Here is a 16,517-nt window from a genome sequence, read left to right as displayed (position 1 = left end):
AGGGGGTTCAAAATGGCTGCCTCCCTCCTCTTGGTTCCTGTTTAATTACAGCCTGGTCATGCAAAGCGGTTGCAGACAGCTTGGGTGGCGGCCGTGGCTTCTGTCCATCACTCTGACTCCCACAGTGCACGACTCTAGCAAGACACTTAAAGAGCAACAACATTCAGTTTGACAGGTCCTTTATTAGCCCTGTGGTCTCTGCAGTTCTTACAGATTTTTTACAGATTGCTAACACGATGAGCATTAGCATAATGAATAATGTTGGTCTGGCGGTCAATTGTGGAGCCTCACAGAGCTGCTAGCATGGCTTTAGACAGCATTGAGACCAAAATCTGCCCTGCGTTAAAGGTGCTGTATGTAAGTTGCCGCTATTGCTACATAGCCAACGTTAGCATTAACAGCTGTTTACTTACTAGTCTAGAAGAAATGTTGTAAGGTCAGCATTACAGTCAGTCAGGGAGACGTTTTATGCCATTTGAAGTGGAAAAATAAAAATGACTCAGGGGCATGTTTTAATACATTTGAAGTGGATTTGGACAGGTTTCAGGTGAATTCTTTGAAAAACTTGACACCACAATTTTTGATATCGGCGACAGGCAGCGGGTCATCGTTTGGAGTGAAAAATGTCAAAATTTCACTTCCAGATTTTTCACCTAAAAATGACTCAGAGGCATGTTTTATTACATTTGAAGTGGATTTGGACAGGTTTTGAGTGAATTCTTTGAAAAACTTGACACCACAATTTTTGATATCGGCGACAGGCGGCGGTCATCGTTTGGAGTGAAAAATGTCAAAATTTCACTTCCAGATTTTTCACCTAAAAATGACTCAGGGGCATGTTTTATTACATTTGAAGTGAATTTGGACAGGTTTGAGTGAATTCTTTGAAAAACTTGACACCACAATTTTTGATATCGGCGACAGGCGGCGGGTCATCGTTTGGAGTGAAAAATGTCAAAATTTCACTTCCAGATTTTTCACCTAAAAATGACTCATGACTCAGGGCATGTTTTATTACATTTGAAGTGGATTTGGACAGGTTTGAGTGAATTCTTTGAAAAACTTGACACCACAATTTTTGATATCGGCGACAGGCGGCGGGTCATCGTTTGGAGTGAAAAATGTCAAAATTTCACTTCCAGATTTTTCACCTAAAAATGACTCAGAGGCATGTTTTATTACATTTGAAGTGAATTTGGACAGGTTTCAGGTGAATTCTTTGAAAAACTTGACACCACAATTTTTGATATCGGCGACAGGCGCGGGTCATCGTTTGGAGTGAAAAATGTCAAAATTTCACTTCCAGATTTTTCACCTAAAAATGACTCAGGGCATGTTTTATTACATTTGAAGTGGATTTGGACAGGTTTTGAGGTGAATTCTTTGAAAAACTTGACACCACAATTTTTGATATCGGCGACAGGCGGCGGGTCATCGTTTGGAGTGAAAAATGTCAAAATTTCACTTCCAGATTTTTCACCTAAAAATGACTCAGGGGCATGTTTTATTACATTTGAAGTGGATTTGGACAGGTTTTGAGTGAATTCTTTGAAAAACTTGACACCACAATTTTTGATATTGGCGTCAGGCGGCAGGTCATCGTTTGGAGTGAAAAATGTCAAAATTTGAGGTCCAACTTTTTCACCCTAAAGTCAGTCAGGGAGATGTTATCAGCCCAGCTAGGCCGTTTTGTTATTTCACTTTTTTATGATGAGTCACTGTAGTGTCCTGTCTCTGAAGCAGCACTGCCCATATGGTGTATTCTAACATCTTGTCTTGTAAATTCTAACGCGATCTAAAGCGATAGCAAAAACAAACATATAGCACAGAAATGTAAAAGAGCACAGAATTGGAAGTCTTTTCAAATGCTATACACTGCACAACATTTTATGATAGTATTAGTTATGATTTTACAACTCTGGAGTGTTATCACAGCAGGAATCATTTTATCTGTTGCAACAATCCAAACAGTAGAAATATGTTGTTAATGTTTCAAGTAATTTACCAGGAATGTGTGCTTGCATATATTTTGTTGGTCAACACATTGCATTGCAGCAGAAGTTGAGCCTCGTTCTGAACTGTCTATTTTTGTTGATTTCCCATGATATAAATAAATGTGTTCATGCATCCTCAGAGGTCATTCTTTGGTATCATAGCAAGAAGCTACAGTAGGAGGTCTGTTATCTTGGTGTGGTGCCTACATACCTGTCAGATGTGTCCATCCAGTGCTTAATGCCATGTTACCTGTGTTCCTCTGATGTGTCCTCCAGCTGTCTGTGGCTCACACCGACGACTGGGCACGCTTCGCCCGTACCCTGATGGAGATCCGCGCTAACCGGGCGGACGGCGAGGAGGAGGGGCCTATGGAGCTGGCTTCATAGAACTCCAAACCAAAGTGGAGTGAATCAGAGACCCGGTGTGCTTTTATTGGTGTCACTGTAGCATGAGCTTCTCACTCACTTCTCTTTCGTTTCTGTACCTTTTATGTTCATGTTCCTGTCTGGTCCAAACAAGGCCGCGCTTTTATCGTATCTTTGCATTTGCTCCCCTCTAAATGCAAATTGCCTATTAATGGTTGAACTGTTGACTTCTACTGATTTGTCCACCCTTATTTATTTGTTAATGACTTAAGGTGATGTGTTGCTTGCAACCCGTGAGCCTACAGTATATACAAAGTGGCAGTCTTATAGCCTTACAAAGATATGTGTACTGTAACAACGCTTTGCACTACTGTAAAAAATACAGCAGGGTCCATAGACTAGTCATGTATCCACTTTATGTCACGTTCACTTTATGTTGTGCTTCTTTTCTCTGTATTACGCCTGCATGCGACACATTCCTGAAATATTCCAAATACATAAAAATGGAGTTAGTATGGTGACGTTTTCACACGTGAGGCTTTGTGGCTGCTATGTGTCAGTGTTTCATGGTGTCAGAAACAGAATCAGTGGTGGTTTTGGCACACTGGTCTTTTGTTCTAAATAAGAGCTGCAACTGTATATTCTTTCATGAACTGTAACAATTAACAAGAAGTATATTGTAATGCAGAGTGCTCGCTATTAAACCCTGCTATGTTGACCATTAAAGCATAGCTGATGAACCTATGTCTTGCTTTTCTGTTTGTTCAAAAAAGGGGAATGAAAACTCAGCATTCGTTCAGTTTACTAATATAAGTTTCTCTTTACTCTCAGTACACACGTTGCTGCCATACGTACAGTAAGGCACGATTATTACACACCATATGTAACTCCTACATTCTCTGCACTGTACAGTTTTAAATACTCAGTCGTGACACGCTACAGAAGTGCAGTTGGTGCCAGCTCTTTGTCTCTTTCAGATATTTACACGTCTGCATACATTTAGACCTGAAACCAAATAATCTTACAACAGTTAACATCTTGTACAGTCAGAATGTTACACTCTGTCTTTACATTCAAGTATTGATTGGTCAAATTTTTGTGGATACATTTGATCAAATGAGCAAGTCAGGACCAAAACAGCCATATAGATATGAAAATATGTCTCTGGATATCTCCTATATACAGAAGTGCCACATTTATGATCAATAATTTTTTTAGCCAGTTATATGATATGAGGAATGTGCTTTTGATTATAAAGCAACAATAGGAAGACACTGGAAAAAGCTGCTGCTGTATGTAGTTATTGATACTATTTTCCAAAGCGGTTAAGGTGTGTTTCAACATCTGCCAGCCCTTCTACTGTCTGTGTGCATATACTGTACTGGCTAAACTGTATGAAAAACAAAACCCCAATATAATACAACTCTATACAATGTCAATCAAAGTTAAAACAAATACTGCACAAGTTCTACAAAGAGTTTCCTTGAAATCACCCATGCTAACTGGCTCACCAATTAACATGTCTGCCTATATACTACTATATAAGATAAATAATAAATAATTTTAAATAAGTGACTTAAAATACTACAAACATTCAAGCCCTCTCTTTCACTTACCCCCCACCTCACCCATGGACTAAACAAAGTGAGCAGTTCAAGGGGTGTTTGCAGGGGCTGCTGCTGCTGCTGCTGTTGCCACTGTGTAGCGTGGGAGATGGAGTCCAAACTTGCTCTCGATGCCAGCGAACGTGGCCACGGCCAACCTGAAGCCTCCGATGTGGTCGGGGTTGGGCGCCGGCAGGCTGATCCGAGACTTGGGGGTGGGCTCCGAGCCAGCCGGCTTTCTGTGGTGTGGGTAGAGAGAGAGAGAGAGAGACAGACAGACAGACGGAGGACGAAGCCAGAGGCACGGAGAAACAGGAGGAGGAGAGAGGCAAGACACAAAAAGGGGAACTGTTAAACATCAACATAGTGGCAGATGTTATTTTAACCAAATGGGTGAGGAAAGTGAGCGTGCGCAGACAGTTTTATCATTATTATTATTATTAAATCTTAAATTAATATTATCACATTAAACACTTTTCACCACACAAATAAACATCTTAATAGAAAATCATTTGTAAACATCTCTCCCTTTAAGCAGAACTGAATCAAAACCCTCACTGATTTCACACCGAGCTCTGTGATTCGCTGCCAACATGGACAGCAAAGAAACACAGATGAACTCACTCCAAAACCACACTGAATATTCACTGGATCTGCAGTTGATTTCGTTTCGCAGTGAGCCTTGGGGAGAAAGGCAGCTTCATGTAAAAGCAATGAGCCATCCAGCCGATACATGCGTGTGCAACAGCTGTCCATTAAAAGAAGCATTTTCTTAGTCACTCGAGAGGTTCACCGCCTCTGTTCTCCCCCCACGGACCTTTTTTCACTTTAGAGAACTAGCAAATTATTCCTGAGAGTGACCTATTTTGAGCAGGAAAATGAACGTGTTTCAATCCCAGAAGAGCACATGTACAAGTCAAATGGGTGCTGTCTGCTCTGATCACGGCATGGTAAAAATTCTCGAGTTTTAGAAAATTGTCACATCCAGAGCTTTGAGTGAGGGCTTCATCCTGTCAGCTTATGCACACAGAAATTATTTTTGGTCTTGTGGCATTTCTTTCTCTCTCGCAGAGGAGGGAGGACACATGGCGAGAGCAGCTACTGTACGCTGAAATGAACCATGCTGTTTCGAGGAGGTGGTGGTGTTTGATTGAATTGAATTTTTAGTGTGGTTGAGAGTTTTGTGACGACAGTAACAACAAAGCAAAATGGGCAACTGAGCGACATGCGAAGGTAAAACGGAGTGAAACTTACTGTCCCCCAAAGTCAATGTAGAACCAGCGCTGCAGGAGTTCATAGGTCACCAGAGTCACTCCAAACTGAGGCGAGGATCGAAACACTCGAGCTGCAGGAGGAGGCAGAACTGAGTTTATTCAAATTCACATGGACACTAATCTACACAAGTATATAATCAAGGGTTTAGGTTTGGTTTCCTGAGTGGTGGCGCACAATTAAGCCTGAGGTTCTTAAACCAAACTATTCTTTAAAAAATTATGAATGCTATTACTTGCGTTTAGCAATCAAGAAAATAATAAATTGTGATTAAATTAGTTATTTTACTCACTATAATAATGGTAGTGTAACATGAAATGACAAAACACTACAATTCATTAAATATCAAAAAATATAACATGCATCTCACAGTACAAAACCAAAGAAAAAAACATCAGGTACAACAGTACATATACTTCTACATACCTTACATATAGTGTCAAATAACATTTATGTGAGAAAAAGTAAACTGAACAGCAAAAGAAAGTTTATCCTGTATTGTTTATGCCTCGGCCTAAACTAACATTCACATTACTTCATAATTTTGAAAGACTTCTTTTTTGTCCTCACAGACACCTGAGAAGGTGATGGAACTACTTTCAACAGCTCTTTTCAGTTTCTCGAGTCCTTCTCTCAGGTTGATTACAGCCTAACAACATCCACCAGGAAGGCAGGTCAACCTGCATGTAGCCTGAGAGGTGAAACCCTGGCCAAAAAAAGCCTCAAAAGTAACAGCCTCTGCTTGTAAAGTGTAATTTTGTGAGCACATGGTAATAACTGACGGCAACTCAGATAAGCATATATACATTTTTATCCAGCTTGAGCTTCTCTCATTTTGTTCATGGCATCTGGACAGAAGTAAGAAAATTAAACTGTAGCTGTAAAAGTGTGGAGTTCTGAAATGGGACTTTTGCATGTGACATTCACTACAGCTCTTCTTTTCCTTATTAAATGTTGGACTTTGTGACTGTACTGTACCTCCTGCTCCTTTCCAGAAAGCGCGGGGCCCCTCTTCTCTGAGGATCTTCCAGAAGCAGTCCACCAGGCCGCTGTAGGTGGTCTGACCGGCACGTGCCGCCACCTGTAGCCTGGTCTTGATCACGTCTGCTGGGGTCACCAGAGAGGCCGCTGGCATGCCTGGACAGAAAAATGCAAGAGCTGTTCAGTTGTGTGATGTTTTTTTTCTTAAACAGTGTTTGATTCTAAATAGAACACATATTTAAAATCAGCTCCAAACAAATGAGAATGATTTGAAGAAAGCAGCCATCAGCGATCGACTGAAATCTTGCATATCATTGTAACTGCATCTGATAGAGTGGTTTTAGCCTTCTTTGTTCCCTCTTTTAAAACACATCATCTTGGATCTTGACCATCTTGCAGCAAGTCTGCCACATACATACACTATACACAAGTAGGGGCCAGTTCCTATCACTTCACCATCAACCAATCCATACCACCAGCGAGGCCATTATTTAATCTCTACCTTTTTTCTTCCTTTCCTCTCTCCTCCACTTTTCTTACAGACGTTTGAAAGGGTCCAGACAATGGACGGTAATGAGAGCAATGCACACTGTGCCCCGTGTGCCGCTGAAAGTGACTGGCTGACTGGAGGGAGTGACTCCAGAGCCCCCTCTACAGCCACTTCAGCCATGAATGGGCTCAATCATTGATGGCTCGGTCATTACCATCAACTGCCCTCTTGACGATTTACTCTGACTTCTTGGTTTTTGTAACGGCCAAACGAGCTATTCAGCCAGTCTGATCAACTCGGCATTAGGTAGCAGACTGGCACCCAGTAGAGACTGACCACCTGCACTGAACTGAGAGGAGAGGAGAGGAGAGGAGAGGAGAGGAGAGGAGAGGAAATGAGGAAGCTTCCTGTGGTTTTCTGAGAATACGTGGTGCAGAATAGTTAAATGAAAGTTTCGGGATGAGGGATCAGAGGAAGAACTGATGTAGAAGCTCCGACTCTGCAAAACCAAATTCTAAAAATTGCAGATTTGAAGAGAAGAATAATGACACAGTGGTGTATCATATAATGGCAAACATGCAGTGGTATATTTATATTGTATTGATACTACATCCCCAAATATTTAACATTTCTTTTGAAAGTCCCTTAAACAGGGGAAAAAGTGGAAGAACCCACAGGAAGAGCAACAGAAGATGGATAAAGACATAGTAGATGTCTTGAGTACAGAAACGGACCAAAATAGCAAAAGTACAATTTGGAAAATCTTAATGACAATATTATTGCATCCAATAAATATTATAAAAATAATATGTCTTCAAATGTCTCATGTCTAAGCAACAGTCTGAAACCCAAACAAATGCAGTTAAAGATGCTCTATGCAGTTTTTTGTAAAGAAAAATTCTGTTTGCATTCAGTATTTCTCAACAAAATGCAGTGTTAATCCATGAGATCTAACAAAAGTGCTGAATGTATCTTCTTCCTCATAAAACATTTAAAGACAATTTTTAAAACTATTTAAAATCATGCATTGTTTACATCCATGTTTGGCTCGTCACGACACCAACTGTACTTCAGTGTAACAGCTTAATGTGAATTGCGCCACCACATGCTCATGCTCACGTTCGCCTGTAGCCTGTGTGTCGCGCACGTTGCATCCTAGATCATAAAAACATTGCTCTACAGCACCACTAGTGGTCAGAAAGTTCACAGGGTGCCTTTAAAACTGATAGAAAATAGAGAAAAGCAGCAAATATCCACATTTAAGAAGCTAGAGGCAGCAGATGTTTGGCATTTTTGCTTGAAAAGTAACTCAGACAATTATCAAAATAACTGACTGATGTATAAATCGACTGTTTCAGCTCTACATGACAAGAATGAAAACATTACTTCACCCTGTCAGGCACAAAAGTGTTGACAAAATTTGACTTGGCATGTAAAGGTAAAAGTAAAGGTTCCACCAAAAATAGTAGAGATCATTCTCAGGATATTCCTTACACCCCACAGCTAGTAATACCAAAAACTCCCTCCATAACTCTTTCTCGCATAAAGAGCTGATGTCAGTTAGAGATGGCCAACACTATGTTCTTCACCAAGCAGAGTAATGCCTAGCTAAATAATGCTGTACAAACTGAGCGTGTAATTCAATTTCCTGTGCTGACTGTAAAACACTAATTGCCAGAATGCTGCGACCGCTGATAAATATATGTGAAAGAGAGATGATAAATGTGTCGAAGTAACGAAAAAAATAAAGAAATCATGAGGCTCGTTTCAGCTCGGAGTCTGTGGGCCGTGGCTGCCAGTCTTGTGGTGAGAAACTGGAGTAAAAATGGAGGAGGGAGGCTGGATTTATGATTTTTCCATGTTGTGCCGTGCCTCTGCGTCAAAACGAGAGTGCTGCTGACACATCTCTGAGGATTCAAAACAAATATTAAGCCTTTTATGCAAATGTTGTAAAGCTTTTTAACTTGGCAGGAGAGCACTGGGCTGTTATTAATGTTTTCTTTAGGATAAATCCAATGTTAAACTCTGCTTTGGATAGATCATATTTTCATGCAGAGGATAAAGTTGTTAAGTCATCAGTGGATGTTTTGGTCCCTCTGGTTAGCTCACTGCTGTGGCTAAACTAAAGCATATACAGACAGGACTGCATGCATTCCTGCAGCGTGAACATGTATAAAGTATGCACAAGCATGTTTGCACAAGAGTGTGTGCTTTCTCGCGTGCATACGTGCATGTGTATGTACAATATATTAGGATTGGAAAGTCTTCCTGCCGGCCCTTGGTTGGCAGGCATGTGAGGCGCTTCCCTGCAGCAGAGCTCCAAAACCCCAGTCCCCAATCACTGAGCAGCGCTCTAATTAGCAGCTACCGCCATGGAGCCTGCGGTCAGGGGCTGCATGGCTTCCAAACTCTGAGCTCTGCTACTGTTACTGCCGGCTTCTGGAGGTCTGAGGGGAAAGCAAGAGTGAGACCTGCTCACACCAGAGATTTCATTTCAGAAACTTCAGGGCTCTCATCATTGCGTCAGGGACTGAGGCAGACTTTTCTGGCTCAATATGGACAGTCAGATATTATACAGCATATGTATTTTTAAGAGAAAACCATGGGCACACTCTACAAGGCTAAACTGTTAAAATGCTGGGATTATACAGTCTAAACAAATGAACTGCAGAGAGTAGAAGTGTCTAATGTCTCCACTTGGCACCATGAGATTAAAACAACTACTATATTATGATAATTTATTCAAAGTCTCACCAGAGGACTGATCCCATAATGAAATATTTTTGTCTTAATCTCATAAATCCATAAATTCTTTCTATTTCAGGCTGTACAAATGAGTCTGAGTCATGAGTCAGTTTTTTTTTGTTATTTTAGCTGGATTATTACCTGATGTACACAAGGAACATATACTTTTATCACTTACAAAGAAAAAACAGGAAGCAATTATCCATTTTCCTGTTTTCATTTCTACTTATTCTTGTATATACACACAGTATATGTTTGGTATTTAAAGGAAAATATTTTATAAAGCACACATAGATGCTTTTGATTTGACAGTTTTTATGGATAGCGTGGGTAAAATTTCCTGTCCCCTGTCTGCAGGAGTTTGCAGGCAGTAGGCATGGAAGTATTTTACCTGCCAGAGCTCCTGCAAACAGCATCTTGGCCGGCCCTATCCTTCCGTCCTCCTCGGTGAGGTAAGCCTTGGTGTGAGCATAGCAGGGGAAGTAGATGGCTGAGAAGGGGATGTCCCGCAGAAAACAAGCCTTGGAACCCTGAAGGAAGAGAGTTAGAGGGAGAAATAGGTGCTTTAGGTCATAATATTGGGTTTAGAGTCAGACTCTCAGAAAGAGAAAACAAAGACAAGGATAAACAGAAAGGAGAGCAGAGAAAGAGTGATGGGGCTCTGGGGGATTCAGACCTTGACTTCTGGCTCTGGGCTCTGAAGATGGATAGCATTTTTTTTTTCCTTTTCTAGCCACAATATGAAACATCAACTGTCTGTTCACAAACCAGATATTCAAGCATCAACTGATGTTACCGCCAAAGAAACTACTTCCAAAAGACTGGATCTCTTATGGAAGAGTGAAATATCGACCACAACATGCCAGACAAATCACGTCTCTCCATATGCAAACGATCTGTGTCCTCGGCAGCAGGTGAGGGAGGCAGCTCCAAAAGCAAAGCTGACAGAAAGAGAAAAACAGTGGGAAAAGCAGAGAAAGACAGACTGGCTGACGAAGATGGCTCCTTGTCTGCCACTGTAAACAACACTATATCATCAAGCCTATTGAGTTTCCTGCTGTATTTCAAGCCTGTTGGCCCGCTGCCATCTTCTTGATACATCAACTACAGTCAACAGAAGGCGTTTAAAGAACTGGGCAGGGTCTCCCTGTTTTGGACAGGCTTCATTTAACTCCTATGGGATAATCCTTTGGTTCCTTTACACACACACACACACACACACACACACACACACACATGCACAGAGAGGACTGGCAGATACCTGGGCTATCTCTTTCCCTCTCTTTCCTCTGGCACTTCTTGTCTGCCTGTCCCTCCTGCTTGCTGACTGGGGCCCGAGCGGCTGCTGAAAGCTGGGAGATTCTATCGAGGCAGGACAGACAAGCAGCGTCACAGGGACTGGGACTGGAAGTCTTAATATCAGGGTAATGGTGTTGGGTTGGGTAATGCACTTGTAGAGCGACAGCGGAGTTAGAGTGCGTGTATAAGATCCTTTTACACCAAGATGAGATTAAATTCAGTGATTTAGTGAAGTACGAATAGGAAACATACCTCTGATGCACAATATATACAGTGACTTCATATATGTCAGACATGATCTGGATCCATATTCCTACAATGACAGCTTTTCCCCAGTGATGAATGGTGGCGCTAGTGCGTTAGCCACCCTACCAACCGGTAGCTCCACCAGTGGAGGGTGAGCGTCAGGATAATTACCCTGACAAAGGCAGCTCTGTGCCTGGGTGCAGCCCCTGCGGAGCCAGCCCGTCTGGGGCTTGCAGGCTGGAGCTCGTCTCCTCCCCACCTCCCCTCCAACACCACCACCACCACCACCACCAACACCGCTACTGCTTTCTCAATGCACTTTGTCTCCTCTCTACGCACAGACCAGGAGACAAATGTAATGAAGCGTGTGCATGTGCGCACGTGAATTGACACGCACTCATCTGGGTAACGCAGAATTCTCACAGACAGTATGGACACACAGTCCAACACAGTCATAAATTAAGTGAGCGCATGACAACCACACAAACGCAGGAGCAGGTAGACAGGTAGACAGGTAGACGGAGACAAGAGGAGGATCCACATTCTTTTACAGCCTTGTTAACAGAAACAAAAGGTGCGCATGGAATTTGTCTGTGCTGACCTGTGGTCGAGTCAGCAGACACACATAAACCTGGAAAACGGAGTGATAAGGGTCCAGCGTAGTAAACAGTGAGCAGACTATCAACATTTAAGTCCTGTCTAAAGAAGGCCTGGTCTTTACTGAAAATCTGTTTACTACTTGGAATTTGACAACACAACTCAAGCCATCATCTTGCTTAAGTAAAACGAGGCAAATTAATATGACCGCAGGTATGAGATTGACATTTTCACACTTGATTGTGTTTACAGTCGAAGCAGAGTCTCTCCTGCCAAGCTCCATTAGGACTTATTTATGTAATTTAATTAGGCATGCTCTGTTTCACCCTGAGGGCTAATGTCCCTGTCTAGCCAGTTAAGCTGCTAATGTTAGCAGTAGCCACAGCTCATTCACTGATTCCTACAGGTCTTCTGTGTAACCAGTACCATCCAAAAAAATAAAATAAATAAGTAAATAAAAAAGTGTGGCTGTGCACCTAACAGGTACAGGTAACAGGTACAAACAGACTGATGTTAGAAGTCACAATATTTATGAGGGAAATTATTATGGAAATACAGGAAATATTCTTTAAAACACACCAACACAACAATATTACTATATTAGGCCCTAATATTACACGGTAATCTTTCACGCTTGCTTTACAATGTGTTGGTGCATAATATGACACAACCCTAATATGTTCAAACAGTGCACTGTAATTTTTAGCCCTGTGCCATTGAAAAATACCAATTACAGCAATTAAGGTTAAATACAGCTTTTAGCATAAATTGCGCCTTTTCTACTTCTTGAACATTAGACCACATGGAATTGTTGATTTAAATGATAGCTGGTGTGGGGTAAGGTAATATGTATAATTGTACAACAGTTAATAGAAAAATCACATATGATTTAGTCGGAAGAGTAATGAGAAATAATGGATTGTTGTGAAGTTTGAGGCTGACAAAAATACAATAGAATGGATACTTGACATCTGGCAATGATTTGTTGATTGATTTAACTTGAATTTAGTGTTACATAATATCTGGCTCTGGGCTTCTTTCAAGGGTGTACCTTTCATTTTAAGATAAATGTGATTTCAATTTAAGAATTGGACATCTCCTGAATACAGTCATGTTTATTCTCCAAGTCTTCTATCATCAGTCAATGTCTAGTATCCTTTCACTGATACATTGTTGTGGTCAGATTTTTTTTACTGCTCAGAGTTCATTTCCTCAGCCCATGCAGTGGCGTGATGTGACTGTTTCAGAGTGAACATTTTAAACACTGCATCTCCCACCATCTTAACTGGGGCAGGAATAAATTAGCTTCATGCTCACAAATTAGAGGACAGAGACAAATTAAAAAGTGGGTTTCTGTGTTGAGGCAAGAGGGCAGATAGACATATATATATCTAACACTGGGCTTTCAAAATAGAGCTTTCACACCAATAGCGTAAGAGTTGAGGTTTTGCATAACAAGCATAGAGAACGGCTACGCTCTCCAAGGCAGCTGCAGGATTCATACTAGTGCACACTACAGTGATTTCCTCTGAAGCCAATGGCAAAAGTTCAACTAAATTGAACATTAACCTCCACAATGCGTGCCCAGTGGGAATCTGGATTTGATGGGAGGCAACAGTTATGACAGTGACAATTTTATTTAAAACATGTTTTGGGGAACTTTCTGCCTTTATAAGGAAGTGACAATAGAGAGACGACAGGAAATGAGAGCAGAAACATGCAATATAGTCCCCAGTTAGAGTCCCTGGTTCAGTGCCTTAATCCCTTGGCCACTACAGTGACCCAACAGTTATAATTTTACTGTAGAAAAATATAGGAGTACATTGTGTGCATCTATGAATTCCCACAAATATGTAACTCTATCCTCTGATCCTGAGCAGGATCTGAGCGAAAAAATCTCAAGCAAGGCAAAAAATATCAGGTTAGAAATTAATTTGGTCATTTACATCCTAATGTAGCACACAGCATATTAGTTGGCTGTTTTGTAGGATTATTGTTGTTGATTATTGCAGACTATCTCACGCAAACTAGTTTGCACACTAGTGTGTTTGTTTCGAAACCGCTGTTAGCCATAGTGCCTCTTAATTGAATAGCAATTCTCAAGTAACAACAAGTAAAATTAACAATTGAAATCCCAATTTCGCAAAAAAAGTCTATTATGTTATGGTACAATATGTAGTTTAGACATGGGGTCACATGGCCAGTGGACACATTAGCAACTTTACACAAAATGTATTTAACTATATTGGTTATAGAAGAGCCCTTAATGTCCAGTTGCATTGCGTGTGATGATCTTGCACAACTGAGCCCAACAATGTTTCTCACCTTGTACAGTCCGAAAAAGCCAAGGTCCTTGATAACGGAGAGGGCGCTGACCCTCGGCCCTGTGGTGATCTCTCCTGCCACCTGCAGACGAATCTTTACGATCTCCAGAGGGTTGGTGAAGATCACCTGGGAGCCACCAGCCTGAAGGAACACAAAGACAAAATGAAATCAATAGAATGAATTTCAGGGAAAGAGAAAACAACTGAATACTGACATAGTGGCCACTGTAAATTAAACCCAATTCAAATTTTTATTTTCCCTATGTTTAGTGTGAAATTTTGTGTTAGACAAATGTTCATTTCAATATGACACAAAAACCATTAAGAGAAAATGTTTTCTGTTATCTTGCTTGTACACAACTGAAGCAAGTGATGTAACGTAACAATAGTGCCGCCTCAGCAACCAGCTGCAAAACAAACATGCAAAGAGGAGGAGAGTACAGGGGAGTGCTGGGAAATCCAGCTGATGCAGTTGAGTCTGTCAGCTGTTTGTCTTCATCGTTCAAACCCTGCGGGGACTCTCTGACTTCTTTTTTCTCTCTAACTTCTCACGTCGCGCAGTTCTGCAAACCTGTACTTGTGAGGGGAGGGCAACAATACTGCAGCAAGTTCAGACTGGTTCCTTTTGCCTTTCAGGTCGGCAGGGCTTTTGTGGCAAGACTAATGGTTAGCTGTATCCAGAAGAGGATGACAGCATTTCCAGGATGTTTCTAGATACTGAGAAATGTTTACACTATTAAAAGATTTTTTTTCCAACTTCTCTTTCCTTCACTGTTGGTCTCACTCTCTTCCTCTCTTCCTCTTTCAGCATTGTCCCTCTTTCTGTCAGTTTCAGTTTTTGACCTCCTCTCAGGCAATCTCCCTCATCCTTTCTAATATTGTCTCTCTCTCGCTGCGGTTGCCAGTGGTTACTGTAGCTACACGCAAAAGGGCGGCACATCGCAATTAGATAGCAATCGGTTGCCATGGCGCCATTTCTGTCTTAAATAGGCCTGGTCTGTTTGTTGTTGTTTCTCTCCTTTTCTCCCCCCTCCTTCATTTGCTTTCGTTATGAATGATGGATTGTGCTTGTCGCCTCTCGCCTTACGGGAAGGCATCAAGCTCCAATCTGCAACATGGGCAGTTTCTTTTTTACTAAAAGTCCCTCAGTTTTTAAGCGTTGCCATATATTGCCTAAGAGAAGAGAGGGAGGAGGGAGAGACAGAGATCATAATCGTCTCATTGAAGGTGTGTGCAGCTGCCCCCCCCGCCCCCCCAGCCGGGTGTAGTGGGCTACAGCTTCCCTTCCAGACCCAACTAAAGGCTGTGAATAGCAGGAGGGCTGCTGCTCTAAAGCTGCTACATCTCACAGCTAACTCTTTATGACTTGTTTTATAGAAATAACTTAGTTGAATACGTGCTGGCTAATAGTACAAGCATTAAGAGGCTACTGGCTCTGGCCCCCTAGCAGCATTGGCTGCTTCAAATGGATTGTAATGAGACTGGAGATGGAGGAGATGGAGATGTTGTTAACTCAAAGAGGGCAAACAACAACATTGTTCAGAGAGATGAGCTGACAATTAGACTTGACAACATGAGATAAATAAGTGACAATGCAGAGCTTTTTTTTTCACCATCCCATTTCTAGCAGTGAAAAATAACTCTGCAGAAACTTTGAGCATCCAGGACCAAGAGGGGGAGAGGTGAATAGAAAAGAAAGAATGAGACAAATAAACAGAGAGAGCTAATGAGAGAGAGAAAGAAGGTGAGACAGAAACAGAGAGAGGTGTAGTCAAAACAAGAGAAGTGAGGGAAGGTCGAGGTTGAGGCTGAGAGGTTGAGGGTTGTGATTATGGAGTGACAGCGTTGGCGGCTCTCTGATGATTCCCAGGTAATTACAAGGCAAGGTGATCCTTAGAAACCTGGGACGTCAGCACCTTATGCACGCATTGCAGCTCCTGGCTGTGTATGTGTGAGTACTGCCCCCCCCCCCCCCCACACACACACACACTTTAAGCCATATGAGAGATTAGCACCAGTTAAACATATTACCCACCATCCATAAATAACAATCACACATTTCATTTGTGCTTAACAGTCTTCATGCTACATGTGCAGGTCTGGGTGTGTGTGTGTGTGTGGTGTGTGTGTGTGAGTGTTTGATTCACTGATAATGTTTTCATAACTCACGTCAGGCTTGTATAAAAAACCCATTACAAAGACTTAAACCAGCCATGCAAACTGTGATACATTTACACTGGAAATGAACAAAGTATTACTGTATTTTGACTCAGAGTCTCACCCCCACACACCCCCCTCCTCCCTTCAGCAATGACCCTGTAAGTATTCTGTGTAACTTAAGTCCTGAAACGCAGGCCAGTAACTGCCAGATAAGCATCCAGCCAGCTCAGTCAACGGAGCATGCCATTCTTACCAAATAATCATTAAAAACTGGCAACCCGCGCTGGAGCTTAATGGTGCTAAGCCGCGGGTTTAGATGGGGGGAAGAGGAGGGAGCAGGAGCTGCAGAGAGGAGAGGAAAAGGTAGGTGTGGAGATGAGTGTATTTACGAGGGAGGAGAAGAGTAGAAGGACGTAAAAAGATAAGGAATGAGAAGAGC

At 41.8% G+C, this 16,517-nt stretch overlaps 2 protein-coding genes across 9 annotated transcripts in view; one reads left to right on the top strand and one right to left on the bottom strand.

Annotated features, from left to right (window-relative positions):
* Nucleotides 1-3,104, top strand: part of LOC108876973 (cytoplasmic dynein 1 intermediate chain 1) — a 51,578-nt gene extending 48,474 nt beyond the window's left edge. For all 7 annotated transcript variants that reach the window (XM_051065880.1, XM_018666921.2, XM_018666903.2 and 4 more), the window contains one exon: nt 2,271-3,104. In XM_051065880.1, the coding sequence (XP_050921837.1) occupies nt 2,271-2,381 (111 nt within the window). In that variant the 3' untranslated portion in view covers nt 2,382-3,104. The remainder of the gene's footprint in view (nt 1-2,270) is intronic.
* A 75-nt stretch (nt 3,105-3,179) lies between these two features.
* LOC108876960 (electrogenic aspartate/glutamate antiporter SLC25A13, mitochondrial) overlaps nt 3,180-16,517 on the bottom strand; it is a 46,785-nt gene continuing 33,447 nt past the window's right edge. For both annotated transcript variants that reach the window (XM_018666832.2, XM_018666824.2), the window contains 5 exons: nt 13,920-14,060; nt 9,844-9,982; nt 6,215-6,373; nt 5,219-5,309; nt 3,180-4,203 (listed from right to left, as the gene is read on the bottom strand). In XM_018666832.2, coding sequence (XP_018522348.1) covers nt 4,014-4,203; nt 5,219-5,309; nt 6,215-6,373; nt 9,844-9,982; nt 13,920-14,060 — 720 coding nt within the window. In that variant the 3' untranslated portion in view covers nt 3,180-4,013. The remainder of the gene's footprint in view (nt 4,204-5,218; nt 5,310-6,214; nt 6,374-9,843; nt 9,983-13,919; nt 14,061-16,517) is intronic.

This window comes from Lates calcarifer, linkage group LG3 (assembly GCF_001640805.2).
Source record: "Lates calcarifer isolate ASB-BC8 linkage group LG3, TLL_Latcal_v3, whole genome shotgun sequence".
NCBI lineage: Eukaryota > Metazoa > Chordata > Actinopteri > Centropomidae > Lates > Lates calcarifer.
This window is presented reverse-complemented; position numbering and strand designations above follow the sequence as displayed.